The sequence below is a fragment of the Microcebus murinus genome, chromosome 1 (genome assembly GCF_040939455.1).
Source record: "Microcebus murinus isolate Inina chromosome 1, M.murinus_Inina_mat1.0, whole genome shotgun sequence".
NCBI lineage: Eukaryota > Metazoa > Chordata > Mammalia > Primates > Cheirogaleidae > Microcebus > Microcebus murinus.
In genome coordinates this window covers 117,978,104-117,997,501 of record NC_134104.1, presented here as the reverse complement: position 1 = coordinate 117,997,501, position 19,398 = coordinate 117,978,104, and the positions used below count along the sequence as shown (strand labels likewise).

General features: G+C 36.9%; 1 protein-coding gene across 3 annotated transcripts in view; it reads right to left on the bottom strand.

Annotated features, from left to right (window-relative positions):
• CEP70 (centrosomal protein 70) overlaps positions 1 to 19,398 on the bottom strand; it is an 85,265-nt gene that overhangs the window by 51,058 nt on the left and 14,809 nt on the right. For 2 of the 3 annotated variants that reach the window (XM_012749125.3, XM_012749126.3), the window contains exons 4-7: positions 18,424 to 18,514; positions 18,179 to 18,302; positions 17,086 to 17,266; positions 4,015 to 4,184 (exon numbers count right to left, since the gene is read on the bottom strand). In XM_012749125.3, coding sequence (XP_012604579.1) covers positions 4,015 to 4,184; positions 17,086 to 17,266; positions 18,179 to 18,302; positions 18,424 to 18,514 — 566 coding nt within the window. The remainder of the gene's footprint in view (positions 1 to 4,014; positions 4,185 to 17,085; positions 17,267 to 18,178; positions 18,303 to 18,423; positions 18,515 to 19,398) is intronic. The other variant, XM_076005186.1, reaches the window with a different exon arrangement.

Genomic DNA, 19,398 nt, shown 5'->3' with positions numbered 1-19,398 from the left:
TAAATTGGCAAGGTCAAGAAGCTGGATAGATGGGTTCTGCATGAACTAAACAAGCATAAGAAGAGAAATCGTCTCGAAGCTTGCCTTTCTTTGCTGTCATGACATAAAGGTAAGTCATTTCTACATTGAATTGTTATGTGTGATGAAAAATGGATTCTTTTTGACAATCACAAGCATTCAGCACAATGGTTGGATAAAGATGAAGTGCCAAAACATAGTGTAAAACCGAATATTCCACAAAAAAAACTAATGGTGTCTGTTTGGTGGTCCGGTGCTGGTATTATCCACTACAGCTTCATGAACCCTGGTCAATCAATTACAGCAGATGTCTACTGCAACCAATTGGATGAAATGATGAGGATACTTGCGATTAAGCAGCCAAGACTGGTCAATAGAGACAGGTAAATCCTTTTGCAAGACAACGCTTGACCACATGTTGCACAAACGCCACTTAAACTACAGAAGCTGGCCTTGGAAACTCTCTGTCATCTACCATATTCACCAGACCATGCACCAAATGACTACCACTTCTTCCAGGTTTTGGCCCACTTTTTGCAAGGAAAAATATTCAATTCTCAACAAGCTGCGCGGAAAACGCCTTCTACAATTTCATTGCCACTTGCTCTCCAGGATTCTTTGCTGCTGACATAAACAAACTACCATTAAGATGGCAAAACTGTGTCGATATGATAGTTTAGGCTTATACTTTAATTCTACTGCTTCTTGTTTGAGATATAATAACCTACACTTTTGATTTGAAATCAGATATTTCATATTTAATGACCTAATATTACCAACTCATCCCCTTTCTCAGACCTACTTCAGCCAATTGTGCTTTTATAATATCGTAACTTTCTGGATTACTCTTTCCTTTTCTTCAGCCTTTCCCCATCCCAACATACACTGACTTTCACATTATCCTGCAAATATGCTTTAATTTTCTTTGTATCCTACACAAACCCTCTCACCACCTATTTCTGCTACCATTTTATTTCTAGTCTTTTCCTGCATGGCAAACTTCATTCATTCTGATTATTACCAACTACCTTCAATAAACTTTTAGGGAGGACTTACTATATGTCAAATGCTGGGAATTCTGACCAAATAAGATAGCAGGAAGGTAAACTTATAAAACAATAAGGAGGCCGGGCGCTGTGGCTCACGCCTGTAATCCTAGCTCTTGGGAGGCCGAGGCGGGCGGATTGCTCAAGGTCAGGAGTTCAAAACCAGCCTGAGCGAGACCCCGTCTCTACTATAAATAGAAAGAAATTAATTGGCCAACTGATATATATATATAAAAAAAATTAGCCGGGCATGGTGGCGCATGCCTGTAGTCCCAGCTACCCGGGAGGCTGAGGCAGAAGGATCACTCGAGCCCAGGAGTTTGAGGTTGCTGTGAGCTAGGCTGACGCCACGGCACTCACTCTAGCCCGGGCAACAAAGCGAGACTCTGTCTCAAAAAAAAAAAAAAAAAAAAAAAAAACAAAAAAAACAATAAGGAAGCACATAAGACTTCCAACCACCCTCTCCTTGAAATAGTCGTTCCTTGGTTATCACAATACCCCAAAACAACTCTTTTGCCTATTCTTTCTCTGTATGAAATTTGGAAGTTCTTGTGGAGTTTGGTCCTTCTAACAGGCCTGGTATCTCTACACGGCTGACAAAAGGCACCTAAGTGTAGGTATAAAAATGAACTCATCATGTTCTTTCCCCATTCCTTCAAACTGAGCCTAAAAATTAGCTATCTTTGACTCCTCCCATCCTTTCAACATTTACAGCCACCAATCAGTTTGGACAATTCCTATTCATCTCTACAGCATCTCTCCCTTTCTTTTGATCCTAGGTCAGGCCTTCATTAGTCCTTACCTAGACTATCATAACCAATTACTAAGTTGTCTTTCTGTCTCTGGGTTTAATTTCCTTGCTCAGAAATCCTGGGGGTGTTTTTCCTGCTACATGGCAAGTAGAACCCAAACTCTGCAGCCAGAAATTTAAGTCTCTCAAAGTTCCAGCACACCTTCCACATTATCTCTCCTAAGACTCTTCCCATCATCTCATGTACCTTATTATGTTCCAGACCTTCCAGACTACTTGCCATTCCCAAATACATTCACTTTTCCTGATACCATATTCCTCTGAGACATCCTTTCTCTTACCTCTGCCTATTAAAATTCTACAGTTCCTAACAATCTAGCTGAAAAGTTACCTCCTTCATTAAGACCCCCAATCTTTCACTTATTTCTCCTTACGTAACACCAAGTATCCTATCTGCTCCACCATTAGAGTACATACCACTATCTATCTTATATTTTATTTACCTGAGTATGTGTCTATCTACCTGACTAGATTACTTACTACTATCAGGTCATTGAATGCAGGACCACAGCTTTACTCGTGTGTGCATGCTCTCAGCCCAGTAACTGTGTAACTTTTGACAAGTTGTAGTAGCTACAACTCATGTATTTCTAATAGGGTTAATTCACAATTTTTATTTCAGCATCTCAAACTGAAATTCTGCTTTATTAAAAATCAAATAGAATGGATAAACTTTGGTCCACTGCAAAAATTCATACCTGAATTACCTTGACTTCATCTGAAACACAGCAAGTTCTCTTAATATTTACCTTACACTCTCTCACTCACTCATATTGGTTGTTGTTTTCTTCATTCACCCGTTTCTCTCACTACACTCTTCTCATTGTAACTGTCTTTCACTGCTTCTCTCCTCTGTTCTTCCTTGCCTCTATTTTTCTTTCCTTGCTTCCCTCTTCTATTTATTCACACCTATCTCTATATTTTTTATGTTATTATGAATTAATGTGTTTGTCTTCACCTTTCCTTCAAAAGGATGAAAATCATATACATGTACATGTGCATTATGTTATCTCTTAAATAATTATCAAAACAATTTATAGTTTTAACTTTTTACTTCATATCTTACCTCATTTATTTTTATAGTAAAATAGAAATAATTAGTAAAGATTCCTAATCCTACTAGAGTAAACACATAAAACTTTAAAATGCAATTAGTTTATACTGCTAAGTGAACAAAAAACAAGGTGTGACCTTTTATACATGAAGGGGAATATGAAGATAATAACCATACTGTCTGTATTGCTAAACATAACATTAAACATTTAAAATCAGTTACTTATGGGGGAGGTAAACACAACTTCTCTGAATATAAAGAATTATAGTTTTGACTTTGAAATTATGTAATTATGAATTCAATTCCATACTAAAAAATAAATTTAAAAAAGCAACCCCTAAAAATTGAAATTGAAACAAATAAATCTAACCATTTCTTAATTTGGTGACATAAACACAGAGAAAATAATTATTTCAAGGTATTTCAGAAAACCACATTTTGACTGCATCCGTAATGGAATATATGAACATCAAAGAGAATGGCAAAGAAATTTAAATTTCATTCAGTACACTTATTGTTAGAAATTCTGGTATTATTCTTTTGAAATTATTTTTATGTATTATAGGATAAGCCAAATAAGTAAATATGATATTTTTCTTTGGAATAATAATTTTTTAGTGTTACATTTTAAAAGTTACAAAAGTAATAAAGAGTTTAAGTAAAAATATTATGTTAACTTAAGATAAAAAAAAATCAATAATTTGTTTTTCCCCAGAAATATATAGTTCCTAGTTCTTTCCAGTGAAAAGTCCTAAAATCAATAAAAACAAAATAAAAAAAAAAAAAACTACAACACTCATACAGTGGTCTCTAAATACCATTATTCACTACAAGGAATCAGAGCTCTTTTGAGAAATGTTATAATTAATTTTGAATTATGAGTTAATTTTAAATGTTTAGTATTATTTTTAGCAAATGTCTGATTCTGTTCTTCAAAAGAGCTCTAACACAAAGAGAACGTACAGGATAAACAGGGGGGAAAAAGCAGAAGAAGAGAGAGTTTATAAGGGTATAACCACCCCAAGATAAAATAAGTTAAAAAAAGATGAATCTAACTATATATCAATTTATGTAATAAATATTACTGTCTATCCAAGATGGTATGAGGAACTCTTTTGCAGAGATAAGCAAACACTCTGTTTTGAGTGACAATACGCTCTTCATCCTCCTTTTTTAATCTATAGATATGCTTTTGCAAAGAAGCAATACATTCTTGTTGCTCCATTCGTTTTTTCTTGTAATGCTGGCATTTTGCCTGTAAGAAATTTTTTAAAACATAATTATGATAAGTACATCTAGGACATGCTGTCCTAATGATACTATACATAAAGGCATTTTTATAGTTTCTATTGAGCTGTTTCATTCAAGAACTTCAGTATTGTGGTTGTTTTTAAATGGGTGTAAGCTCCAAGAACTTTAGTATGTCACAACCCTTAAAATATAATAAGTAAAATAGCTGTAAATTGGGTAAACCATAGTTTGTAATTCCATGAATTCAAAATTTCTTAATAAGGAACTCAATAATATCCATAATATTGATGTATTTTATGTTTAGGTTTAGATGAAAATAATAATCAAGAAGGAACCAATATTAAGGATGTTAAAATGAACTAGGAGGCTGGGTGCAGTACCTCATGCCTGTAATCCTTGCACTCTGAGAGCTGAGGCAGGCGGATTGTTTGAGCTCAGGAGTTCAAGACCAGCCTGAGCAAAAGCAAGAACCCATCTCCACTAAAAAAATAGAGATAAATTAATTGGCTAACTAAAAATATATAGAAAAAACTAGCCATGTGTGGTGGCACATGCCTGTAGTCCCAGCTACTTGGGAGGCTGAGGCAGAAGGATCGTTTCAGCCCAGGAGTTTGAGGTTGCTGTGAACTAGGCTGACACCACTGCAATCTAGCCCGGGCAACAGGGTGAAACTCTGTCTCAAAAAAAAAAAAAAAAAATGAACTAGGAATTAAAATTAAGGTTCTTAAGTGATCGATGATAATTCAGGATCACAAATGGTATAGTCAATTTAGGCATTCATGCAATGAGGGAGACTCAGAGTAAGTCCATAACCGGGAAGTTATCATCAAGAAATAATCAGGCAGCAGGGGGTAGGGAGAAGAGGGGAGAGACAAAAACCTACCTAACAGGTACAATAAACACTATTTGGGTGATGGGCACACTTATAGCTGTGACTCCAGCATTACAAAAGCAATCCATGTAACCAAAAACATTTGTACCCCTTAATATTTTGAAATTTAAAGTATATAGTCTCATTCATTCTACCCAATTTAAATGCATTCCAAAATGAATTAAAAAAAAAAAAAAAGAAAAAGCAATAACCAGGGAGAGTGATGTCACCAAAACAACAGAGTAGAAGCAATCTGGCTTCGCTTCCTTCCATAGAAAACTAAAAACAAAAATCCAGTGCCAAAATTATTGCCAACAATATCCCAGAACACAAATCTGAGGATTACAAATCCCTGGGGCCACAGAAAAGTGAAAAAACTCTGAGCAGAGTTTTTAAGAAATCAAACTTCTGTATCTGCAATGCCCTTCCCCTAACCAGCAAGGCACTGCATAGGGAGAATTTTCCCTGCGGTTCATGGTTTCTATACTGGAAAAAGTGAGATCAAGGTGGACAGCAGGCTACCAAACGATCCTGGGTTCCCTTGCAGGAAAACTGTTCCTGCCTCAGCATACAGCACACAGCAATGCAAGTGCCCATAGGCAGAAAAACCCCTGAGGGCAGCCAGAGACAAAGGGTAGAAGTGGAAATAGCAACCCCAGCCTGCAAAACTTTGCTCTTTATCTCAGCCAAAGATGTTAAATCAGAGGCACTGTTCAACAGCACCACACTGAAAAAAGCATGCTCCACAGGCCCCCTGGGCAAGAACCCCTAGCCAGCCTTTCCACGCAGTCAGGGTATCTCTTTTGAGACTTCCCCTTAGGGGACAGGCAGCTCTCTGAACATTTGTGAGAGCTGAGGCAAACCTGGGGCTTAAGCTGACACCTAGTGTAAAAAAGGAGGCAGTGACCTAGCATAAAGCATATTCGACAGGTAAATTGCAAAGAACCTTCAAGCAAACATATCCAAGAAAAAACAAAACAAACCAGACAGTGAAGATGGAAATAAATAAATCCTTCAATACAAAAACATAGGCGCACAAGAAACAATAGCAACCAGGGAACCAAAACCTTCCCAAATATACAAAGCAAGGAGCCAGTGACGGATCCTAACAAGATGGTGACATGTGAGAGCTCAGATCAAGAATTCAAAATAGCAGGATCATAAAAATTTTTGTTTATTTGTTTGTTTGTAGAGACAGGATCTTACCATGTTGTCCAGACCACTTGCAAACTCCTGGCCTCAAGTGATCCTCCCCCCTTGGCCTTCCAAAGTGCTGGGATTACGGGTGTGAGACACTGTGCACTACCCAAATTAGCAGATTTAAGGAAACTCAAACTGTAGGTTCTCTGCAATTTAAATAAGCTGACAATATAGGTACTTGATTTTAGGATATTATTAATTATATAGTTATGATTTTTACCCAGAACCTAGAAAAAGAGAAGCAAAAACAAACAAACAAAAACACAAAGTAGCAAAAAGAAGAAAATAAGGGTAAAGACAGAAAACAGTGGAATTTAAAACAGGAAAAGAATACAGGGAAACCTACTGCCAAGGGAATTCAAGATGGCAGATGAGAACAACTGCCAGCCAGAGTGTCTCTGCAAAAGAGACAGATTTTAGAAGAAAATGAAAAAAAATAAACAAACATAGATCAGACAGACAAGAGTATAAGGAAAGGTGCCTGAAACTACAGGAGACTCCACAGGAAGAAGTTGCAGAGAAGAACTGGAAGAAGAGAGGCTTGGAGACCAGCGACAACGGTAGGTGGAGCAGTTAACTTTCCCTCACTTGCATCTCAGACTGCTTGTGGGCTCCTGAGTGGTTGGAGAGATCTGCCAACACCAGTCCAGAGATGCCGCCACCAGTGAGCAGTGAGCCTCTCCCAGCTCCCTCCAGGAACCTCCCTATGCACAGACCAGAGCCGATCAACAGGCGCCATATTACTTCATTCTCCCTTTCCCCTTTCGTACCTGTGGGTACCCAGACAGACAATTTAGCCATCACAGGGAGGCATCTCCAAGGAATGGGACCTTTCCTTTTGGGGTCCTACAGCAGACTGAGAAGCATTCAGACTGTGAGCTCCCCACCCACCAGCCCTTCCAGGTGCTGCTAGCCTGGTGACTCCAGGAGAATGGGGCAAATCCCGAGGCAGAGAGACATCGATCTAGCTTGGGCACCCTGTGGGTGACTTGAGACCAGCACTCTTCTCCCTAGAAGGGTCAGGGATTGATCTTCAGGGCCCAGGCCTGCTGACCAGATCCCATACACCCAGGTCTCGATTGCATTACCCCAGGGCACAGAAGGGATATTTGTGAACAAGCCTACTGAGATGTGTGTGCATTCAGGGGCAGATCAGTGTGCTTGAGGGGCAACTCTCCTCCCACGGGAAGGCCATGTGCCCAGCCCAGGCTGTGATCCTGTGTAGGGAACCTCCCCAGGCCTGCATCATAACCAGGGGAGATCCACTGGTTTGAGGTCCTACCTGCTGGCAGAGGCTCAGGAGAAACTGTGGAATAGGTGATGATGGAAAAGAGCAAGGCCTGCTCCAGACTGCAGGTCTCAGCCACATTCGACACACAGACTTTTCGGCTGAATGAGGCTTTTTCAGCCCCTCCTTGGCAGCTCTGCCCAGAAGCACAGAACATATCTTTGCCCCTGCTGACACCATCTGTGTAACTTGAGAGCAGGCTCACCAAACCAAGCTCTGCCCAGATTCACTCTAGGACCTGCCTATACTGAGGATAGAGAATAAGGACACACCTGAAAGTACCAGGGCCCTACCCACCACCTGAGGCACGAGAATGCATCTCCAGAGGAACAAGAGCTGGTTACAGGATCCAGAAACAACACTGCAACCTGCTCCTCCCAGCAAGCCCACCTACTGACAGGGAGGTCATTCTGCACACTCTTTTACTGCATGTAATGACTCATCATAAAGGGTGTGGTCAAATCTCACCCACAAATACCATCTACTGGATCAGAGACTAAACAAGGCAAGTCATTATCCAAATGAAAATCAAAAGGCAAGAAGCAACAACTGATCCAGATGAGAAGAAATCAGCAAAAGAACTCTGGAAGTATGAAGAACTAAATGGAAAACACACACCTAAAGAGGAACACCAGCTCTCTAGCAACAGACATTAATCAAATTCAGAACACTAAAATGATAGAAGAATTTCTAACATGTATTGTAAGAAAACTCAATGATATGCAAGAAAAAATGGATAACTAACACAAAGAAACCACAAAAAAAATCCAGAATTTGAAAGAAAAATTCACTAATTGAAATATTAAAGAAAAATCAAACCAAACTCCTGGAAATGAAGAATTTATTCGGGGAATGACAAAACACAGTAGAAAGCCTCAAGAACAGGGTAGATCTACAAACAGAAGAAAGAATCTCAGGGATTGAAGATAACACCTTCCGATTAAATAAGTCAGTCACAGAGACAGAGCAGAGAAATAAGAGAAAAGAGCAGTCCGGGTGTGGTGGCTCACGCCTGTAATCCTAGCACTCTGGGAAGCCGAAGCTGGCGGATTGCTCAAGGTCAGGAGTTCAAAACCAGCCTGAGCAAGAGCGAGACCCCGTCTCTACTATAAATAGAAATTAATTGGCTAACTAATATATATAGAAAAAATTAGCCGGGCATGGTGGCACATGCCTGTAGTCCCAGCTACTTGGGAGGCTGAGGCAGAAGGACTGCTTGAGCCCAGGAGTTTGAGGTTGCTGCGAGCTAGGCTGATGCCATGGCACTCACTCTAGCCTGGGCAACAAAGCGAGACTCTGTCTCAAAAAAAAAAAAAAAAAAAAAAAAAAAGAGAGAGAGAAAAGAGCAAAGCCTGTAAGAAATGTGGGATTATGTGAAGAAGCCTAACGTGACAGTTATGAGCAACCCTGAGGGTGAAGAAGAAAATATGAAGAGTTGGATAAGCTATTTGAAGATACATTAGAAGAAAATTTCCCAGACCTTGCTAAAAATCTAGATATCCAAGTATAACAAGCTCAAAGGACCCCTGGGACATTCATTGCAAACAAGAAGACACCACGACTTGCAGTCATTGGACTGACCAAAATATCCACTAAAGAGGCCCTTCTATGAGCTGAAGGCAAGAGAAACAAGTAACATACAACAGAAAGCCCACCTGAACAATGCCAGGCTTCTCAACTGAAACCTTACAAGCAAGAAGAGACTGGGGCCCCATTCTCACTCTTCTCAAACAGAATAATGCCCACCCTAGAATCTGGTACCCTATAAAACTAAGTTTTGCATACGAAGGAGAAATAAAGACATTCTCAGATAAGCAAAGACTGATGGAATTCACCAAGACAAGAGCAGCCCTTCAAGAAGTACTCAAAACAGTGTTAGACACGGATTAGTACAATAAACATTCATGAATGTAAAATCACTCAAAAGCTAAAGATCAAAGGCCAGATACGACAATGGCTCAAGAGAGAAAACAAAGCAACAAAGTTCAACCCAACAGGATGAACAGAAATTTGCCCCAACTATCAGTTCTCTCAATAAATGTGAATGGCTTCAATTGCCCACTAAAGAGACATAGGCTGGCCAAATGGATAAACGCACAGAAGCCAATTATCTGCTGTCTTCAGGAAACACATTTAACCTGCAAAGATTCAATCAGACTCAAGGTGAAGGGGCGGAAATCAATATTTCAAGCAAATAGAAGCCAAAAGAAGGCTGGTGTGGCAGTTTTGATGTCACATAACTTAGTCTTTAAATCAACAAAAGTAATGAAAGACAAACAGGGTCACTATATAATGGTAAAGGGTACAGTTCAACAAGACATAACAATTTTAAATATGTATGCACCCAAAATAGGTGCATCCAGATTCATAAAGAAAATTCTACTTGATCTAAACAAAATGATAAACAGCAACACCATAATAGCTGGAGACTTCAACATCCCTTTGATAGCACAGGACAGATCCGCCAAACAGAAAATTAACAAAGAAATAATGCACCTAAACAGAACTCTAGAACAAATGGACCTGACCGACATTTACGGAGCATTCTACCCAAAAACCACTGAATATTCTTCTCATCCATTCATGGGACATTCTCTAAAATTGGCCATATTCTAGGTCACAAAGTAAGTCTCAAACAATTTAAAATAATAGAAATTATACCATGCATCTTCTCAGATCACAGTGGAATAAAATTAGAAATCAACCCCAACAGAAACTCTCATCTCTACACAAAGTTGTGGAAAATAAAATATCTTCTGCTAAACCATTATTTCATAAATGAGGAAATCAAGAGGGAAATCAAAAGATTCTTTGAAATAAATATCTGCTGGCTTTGGGTTTACAAAAAATAAAAAAAAATAAAATAAAAAAAAAATAAAAAAAAGAAATAAATGGCAAAGGAGACACAAGTTATCAAAGTCTGTGGGACACAGCCAAAGCAGTCCTGAGAGGAAAGTTTATTTCCATAAATATCTATATCCAAAACACAGAAAGACCACAAATAGAAAACCTAATGAATTGACTCAAAGAGCTGGAAAAAGATGAACAGACCAATCCCAAACTCAGCAGAAGAAGTGCAAGTAATAAGATCAAATCAGAACTTAATGAAATTGACAATAAAACTACAGAAGGCCGGGCGCTGTGGCTCACGCCTGTAATCCTAGCTCTTGGGAGGCCGAGGCGGGCGGATTGCTCAAGGTCAGGAGTTCAAAACCAGCCTGAGCAAGAGCGAGACCCCGTCTCTACTATAAATAGAAAGAAATTAATTGGCCAACTGATATATATATATATAAAATTAGCCGGGCATGGTGGCGCATGCCTGTAGTCCCAGCTACTCGGGAGGCTGAGGCAGGAGGATCGCTTGAGCCCAGGAGTTTGAGGTTGCTGTGAGCTAGGCTGACGCCACGGCACTCACTCTAGCCTGGACAACAAAGTGAGACTCTGTCTCAAAAAAAAAAAAAAAAAAACTACAGAAGATTAATAAAACAAAAAGTTGGTTCTCTGAAAAAATAAAACTGACACGGCTTTGGCTAGACTAACGAAAAGCAGAAAGGAGAAGTCCTTAATAAGCTCTATCAGGAATGAAAAAAGAGAAATTACAACTGATGCCACAGAGATACAAGATATCATCTATGAATACTGCAAAAACCTTTATGCACACAAAATGGAAAATCTGAAGGAAATGGACAAATTTTTAGAAACACACAGCCTCCCTAGGCTCAACCAGGAAGAAACAGAATTCATGAACAAACCAATATCAAGTACTGAAATTGAAACAGCAACAAAAAAAACCTTACTAAAGAGAAAATTCTCAGACCAGATGGTTTCACATCCAAATTTTACCAGACCTACAAAGAAGAACTGGTGCCTATCCTGCAGAAATATTCCACAACATCGAGAAGGATGGAATCCTGGCCCAACACATTTTACAAAGCCAACATAACGATGATACTAAAACCAGGAAAAGATGCAACAAAAAAAGAAAACTACAGACCAATATCCCTTATGAATACAGATGCAAAAATTCTCAAAATCCTAGGAAACTGAATTCAGGTGCTTATCAAAAAAACAATCCATCACAACCAAGTGGGCTTCATCCCAGAGATGCAGGAATGGTTCAACATATGCAAATCTATAAATGTAATTCACCACATAAATAGAAGCAAAAACAAAGGCTATACGATCCTCTCAATAGATGCAGAAAAATCATTTAACAAAATTCAACACCCTTTTATGATAAGAACACTTAATAAAATAGGCATAGATGGGGCTTACCTAAAAATGATACAAGTCACATATGACAAACCCACAGCCAACATCATCCTGAGTGGGGAAATTGAAAGCATTCCCACTTAGAACTGCAACCAGACAAGGTTGTCCACTATCTTCACTTCTATTCAACATAGTGCTAGAAGTCCTTGCTACAGCAATTAGATAAGAGAGAGGAATTAAGGGTGTCCAAATGGGGAAAGAGATCAAACTCTCTTTGCTGATGATATGATATTATATCTAGAAAACCCTAAGGATTCAACCAAGAGACTCCTTGAATTGATAAATGAATTCAGTAAAGTCTCAGGATACAAAATCAATATACAAAAATCAAAGGCATTGGTGTACACCAATAACAGTAAAACCGAGAACCAAATCAAAGACTCAATACCCTTCACAATAGCAACAAAGAAAATAAAGTACCTAGGAATATATTTAACTAAGGAAGTAAAAGACCTCTACAGGGATAACTATGAAACATTGAGGAAGGAAATAGCAGAGGATGTAAACATGTGGAAAACCATACCATGCTCGTGGGTTGGCAGAATCAACATTGTTAAATTGTCTATATTACTCAAGGTGATCTACAGATTCAATGCAATCCCTATTAAAATACCAACACCATTTTTTGAAGATATAGAAAAAATAATTTTATGCTTTGTATGGAACCAGAGAATACTCTGTATAACAAAAGCCATCCTAGGCAAAAAAATAAAATAAAATGGGAGGCATCAATTTACCAGATTTCAAACTATACTACATTGCTATAGTAATTAAAACAGTATATTACTGGCACAAGAACATGGAAATAGAGCTTTGGAACAGAATTAAGAACCCAAATATAAAACCAGCCCTCATATAGCCACCCAATCTTTGACAAAGCAGACAAAAACGTACACGGGGGAAAGAATCCTTATTCAATAAATGGGAAAACTAGATAGTCACATGTAGAAGACTGAAAAAGGATCCACACCTTTCATCTCTCACAAAAATCAACTCACACTGGGTAATAGACTTAAATCTAAGCTGTGAAACTATTAGAATTCTAGAGGAAAACACTAGAAATACTCTTCTAGACATTGGCCTAGACAAAGAATTTAAGAAGACCCCAAAGGTAATCACAGCAACAACAAAAATAAATAAACGGGACCTGAACAAATTAAAAAGCTTCAGCACAGCCAAAGAAACTGTCACTAGAGCAAACAGCCAATCTACAGAATGGGTTGCGCCTGTAATCCTAGCACTCTGGGAGGCTGAGGCGGGCGGATTGCTCGAGGTCAGGAGTTCAAAACCAGCCTGAGCAAGAGCGAGACCCCGTCTCTACTATAAATAGAAATTAATTGGCCAACTAATATATATAGAAAAAATTAGCTGGGCATGGTGGCACATGCCTGTAGTCCCAGCTACTTGGGAGGCTGAGGTAGGAGGATCGCTTGAGCCCAGGAGTTTGAGGTTGCTGTGAGCTAGGCTGACCGGCCACGGCACTCACTCTAGCCTGGGCAACAAAGTGAGACTGTCTTAAAAAAAAAAAAAAAAAAAAGACAGAATAATGGCCAACAAACATATGAAAAAATGCTCTACATCTCTAATCATCAGGGAAATGCAAATCAAAACTGCAATGAGATATCACCTATTTCCAGTGAGAATGGCCTTTATCAAAAAGTCCCAAAATAATAAATTTTGGCGTGGATATGGAGAGACAGGAACATTCCTATACTGCTGGTGGGACTGCAAACTAGTGCAACCTCTGTGGAAAGCAATATGGAGATACCTTAAAGAGATACAAGTAGATCTACCATTTGATCCAGCAATCCCAGCAAAAACCATACAGGACAGGAGAGAGTAGGATGACACATTCAAAGTGCTGAAACAAAAAAACAACCCAAACTTGCCAATTGAAAATACTGTACCCAGCAAAGCTATCCTTCAAACATGAAGGGGAAATAAAGTCTTTCAGACAAACAAAAGCTGAAGGAATTTATCACCACTAGACTTGTCTTACAATAAATGCTAAAGGGAGTTCTTCAATCTGAAATAAAGGACACTTCATGCAAAACAAAATTAAAAAACCACAACACATTTGAATGTATAAAACCCAGTGCTAAAATTAAGTGCACAAACCCAGAATAATTGAATACCATAACTGTATTGTGCAATCCACTCATAACTCTAGTATAAAGCCCAAAAGACAGATCTATCACAAATTATAACAGCTACAGCAATCTGCTAAGAGACAGGCAATATAAAAAGATGTAAATTGAGATGAGTTAAAATGTGTGTGGGGGGTGGAGTTAAATTACAGCATTTTTTAAGCTTTTCCTTTATTTCTATTCTTTTCTTTGTGATCAAAAATAAGCTTTTGTCTGTTTAAAATAACTTGTCATATCTACAAGATGTTTTTTGTAAGCCTCATGGTATCCACAAAACAAAAACTTATAACTGATACACTAAAAAACAAAAAACAATGAATTAAAACACTTAACCAAAAAGGAAGAAAATCACTTAACAACAAAGGAAAACAGTAAGAAAGGAAGAAAAGCAAGAAAGGAGTTACAAATCAACCAAAAACAATTATCAAAATGGCAGTAGTAAGTCCTTACCTAACAATACTAACATTATATGTAAACGATCTAAATTCTCTACTTAAAAGACAGAGTGGCTGAACGGAAAAAGAAAAAAATAAACAATACCCAACTATATGCTGCTTACAAGAAACTTATTTCACCTATAAAGTCACATAGAGACTGAAAAGTAAAGAGGTAGAAAAAGATATTCCATGCAAATGGAAACCAAAAAGGAGCAGGAGTAGCTTTAACAGATAAAATGGACTACAAGTCAAAGACTATAAAAGGAAACAAAGAAAGTCACTATATAATGATGAAGGGGTCAATTTTGCAAGATTATATAATAACTATAAATATAATCACTCAACACTGAAACATTTACAAATATATCAAACATTAATAGATATAAAGGGAGACACAGACTGCAATAAATTAATAGCAGTGGACTTCAGAATTCTACTCTCAGCAATGGACATATCATCCCAAAAGAAAATCAGCAAAGAAACATTCAGAGTTAAACTACACAATTGACCTAATGGACCTAACATTTATAGAACATTTCACCCAACTGCTGCAGAATACACATTCTTCTTATCAGCACATGAAACATTCTCCAGCAGAGACCATATCTTAGCCACAAAACAAGTCTCAAATTCAAAAGAGTCAAAATCATATCAAGTATCTTTTCTCACCACAATGGAATAAAACTAGAAATCAGTAACATGAAAAATCTTGTAAACCACATAAACACATGGAAATTAAACATGCTCCTGAATGATCAATAGGTCAATAAAGAAGCTGAGAAAGAAATTTTAAAATTTCTTGAAACAAATGAAAATGGAAATGCAACATACCAAAATCTATGGGATACAGAAAAAGCATACTAAGGGAGAATTTATAGCAAAAAACACCTACATCAAAAAAGTAGTACCAACACTTCAAATAAATGACCTACCTCAAACAATTAGAAAAGAACAAATCAAACCCAAAATCAGTGGAAGGAAACAAACTAAAAAGAGCAAAATAAAATTGAGACAAAAAAATATTTTTAAAGTAATGAATAAAGAAAAGATAAACATTTTTTTGAAATTTTTGAAAAGATAAAAAATTGACAGAAAAGATAAAAATTTTTGAAAAGATAAAAGGTAAGATTTTGAAAAGATAAAAAATTGACAGCTCTTTAGCTAGACTGAAAATAGAGAAGACCCAAATAAAATAAACCAGAAATGAAAAAGGAAACAGCTGATACTACAAAAATACAACGAACCAGTAGAGACTATTATAAACAACTCTACACAAATAAGTTGGAAAATCTAGAAGAAATGGATGAATTCCTGTACAAATACAAATACCAAGACAGAGCCATAAAGAAATGGAAAACCTGAACAGACCAATAGTGAGAAATGAGACTGAAGCAGTAATAAAGTCTCCCATCAGAGAAAAAACCAGGACCTGATGGGTTTGCCTTTGAATTCTACCAAACATTTAAAGAGGAACTAATACCAATTCTACTCAAACTATTTCAAAAAATTGAAGGTCAGAGAATATTTCCTAGATATAGACCAGCTGATGTCATATAACACCAAACCATCATAATCTCTTAAATTGGATTAAGATGATCCCAGGGTACTGGGATCAAATCAACCTTATCAATGAACCCTCAAGCATCTGTTCTTTGAAGTGCCTAATACCCTAGTAAATTTGTAAGTTTCTAATAATTTAATTTTGTTATTATATACCAACCTCTCTGAAAAGAAAAACTGTTATCTTCCCCTGAAAAAGAACACTGGTCTACTCTGCTCTTAACACCCTCTCTAAGCCAAAAACCCACTACAGCACCTTTATAGTTCCTGATGGCTGCTTTCTCATATCAATAAGTCAATGAGCTGAAGGGCTTCAGATTTCCACATGCCCTATTATCTAAGAGCAAAGGTCAAACCACTGTATATAGAATCATTTTCAAAATTCCCTTCCTTTTAGACAGGTTTTATAAATGTACTATTGATGAAGAAAGCAACCTAACAAAGCCAAGCTAAAATTATAGCATTCTAATCACAGAGGATTTTGTTGACTGAGTAAAACACAGATTTGGCCATCAAATGATGATAGTGTCTTCTCTGAAACTATGATACCAGCAGCTCCAACTGTGCCTGCTTCAAGTTGGCAGCATAAATGAGGGCAGAGCACCAAATGTTCCTGTCCTCAGACTAGAGCTCTATAGTATCTCTAGTTGATCCTCTCTGACTCCCTGGAATTTGTACTAACTAATCTAATCCTTCCAACACTGCCAGCATATACTGAGGGGACTTCCAGATCCTACCTAATGAATACTGGTCTTTTTTAGGCAGCCTGAACTCGTATGGGCAATAAGTACATATAGAGTTGTGTCAGCAAAACTCACTAAAATAAAGACTTAATATTTATAATAAAATGTAAATATCAGAAATATCTCATACCACTAAACACTGGTTATCAGCACAAAAGATTTCCTTTAGTCACAATAAACATCTAAGTTTTAATATAAGGGTTTTTTTCAATGAGGTAAGAAGGAAATAGAATATTCTGGAAACCAAGAGAAGAAAGTTTCAAGAAGTCAGTAGCAGTAGGTCAAGTAAGGTAAGAACTACTAAATTAAGCAACATGGAAGTCACCTGGGACTATAATGAGCTATTTTAGTACTAACCATCATCTAAGAAAATACATAACTCAGTACCTGTAAAGCTTTCTGCTCCTTTTGAAGATCCTTTATTCTATTCTGTTGTTGGCAAACTCTATTTAGGGATTCATCCTCCAATTCACCAATTTTGGATTTCACACTCTCCATAATTTGTTCCAAGTCATTAGCTCGTTGTTCCTGATCTGCTGCTCGGCTTTTTTCTAGCTGAAGTTCATTTCTAATTTAATAGACACACAAATTCTTCCCTTGGTATTAAAAATAAATCAAATGGCCAAACATACCCATCTAACAACGTACTTTCTAAAATTTCTTTGCATTCTTAAATTTTCTATTTTATCTTTTTTCTTTTTTTTTTTTTTTTTAATTTTTTGAGACAGAGTCTCACTCTGTTGCCCAGGCTAGAGTGCCATGGCGTTAGCCTAGCTCACAGCAACCTCAAACTCCTGGGCTCAAGCAATCCTATTGCCTCAGCCTCCTGAGTAGCTGGGACTACAGGCATGCACCACCATGCCTGGCTAATTTTTTCTATATATTTTCAGTTGGCCAATTAATTTCTTCCTATTTATAGTAGAGATGGGGTCTTGCTCTTAATCAGGCTGGTCTCGAACTCCTGAGCTCAAGCAATTCTCCCACCTCGGCCTCCCAGAGTGCTAGGATTACAGGCGTGAGCTACCACATTCAGCCAAATTTTCTATTTTATAAAGGTTGTGTATCCATTATCTGAAATGCTTGAGACCAGAAGTGCCTCGGATTTCAAATTTTAGAGTATTTGCATCATGCTTACCAGTTAAGCATTCCAAATCTAAAAATTGAAAATGTGAAACACTCCAGTGACTATTTCCTTTGAGCATCATGTTGGAGCTCAAAAAAATTTGAATTTTGGAACATTCTAGATTTGGGATGCTCAACCTATAACAGAAACTAATAGAAGAAATATAGGGTACCATTAAACATCTAGGCTACACTATTACCAAAAGATTTACATATTAAAATTTTATTTACCTATGAAAATATTTTTAAACTTTTCTATTTAATCAAAATGAAAACTTAAAATTTGAGATTCTTTTCAAGGCAGTTATTTTTAGAATGCATACAAACAATTCAAAAGAAACTTTTCCCATTTTCTTACTTAAGCTGCTGATTACTTTCTACAAGCTCCTGTATCATCGTCTGTTGACGTGACGTTTCTTCCACCAACATTTTCAAATTCTGTCTCATCGTTTGTGATGACTGTTTGTCAAAAATGATTAGATCTACAGTTTAAAAAAATTTAATACAGATAGTAAAAATAAAGGTAAAATAATTTGAAGATAAAAAATTTTAAAAGGAAAAAGAAGCTTTTTACCTTAAGGAGCAAGAAAAAGATCTAATTACCTTTAAGATCTGTCCTTTTGACTAAGGACAAAGGTTTTAAGCCATGCGTCGTCAACATCATATTTATGCTTTCCCATTCTGCTTCCTCTTGCTACAATTACAAGAAGTGAAAAAAAGATCAACTTTAAGACATAAAGTGAAGAAATACCATCTTATATATCATTTCCTGTGTTTTCAGAATAGAACCTTTTTTCCAAAAGGTTTTTTAAATTTTTATATATATATAATTAAGACAAATTTGATTTTTCTAGCAAAATGAGTAATAGACCATAAGTATGTAAATAAACATATGTTGCATTATATAGAGTACTTATGTGGGCCTTAATGGACAAATTATAACAAAACACACCACCACCACCTTATAATTTTAGTGAACCAAATAGATCACAGGTTTTAGATCTAATTAAACTAGACCAGGCCCTGCCAAGAAAAATCAGCTGCAAACTAAGTTATATTAATCAAACAGTAAATAAAAAGTGAGTCACTCAGAAACAATGTCACTTTCATAATTACTAGAGTAACAAAAAAATCAAAACATACCTGACTAGTTGGAGCCAATATTTTAGATAATTCTTTGTATAATGGACAAAGTCTAAATATAAAAAGGAGCCTGTCCATTTGGATAACTGCTCTAGTAGGATCAGCCTGAAGGACACTCTCAAGTCTTATATCCTTAATTCTAAATATGTATTTACATCCTAAACCTGCAAATAGAACCCTAACTCTCTAGATTTAGTGAATAAAAACATAATGGGAATAAGAAACAGGAAAAAAGAACAGAAAATAAAAATTAGAATAGAGATTATTTTTAAAATAACATTTAGATCCATGACATTAACAATTTTAAATCCATTTTTAATGTAAGCGCAATGATCAGTTTTAAAATCACTGTGTGAAGTGCTTTGGATATTTTTTAACTGTTTAAATCATATTTGTGAAAAGGTTACCTGAGTGAATTTTCAATGTTTAAATGCT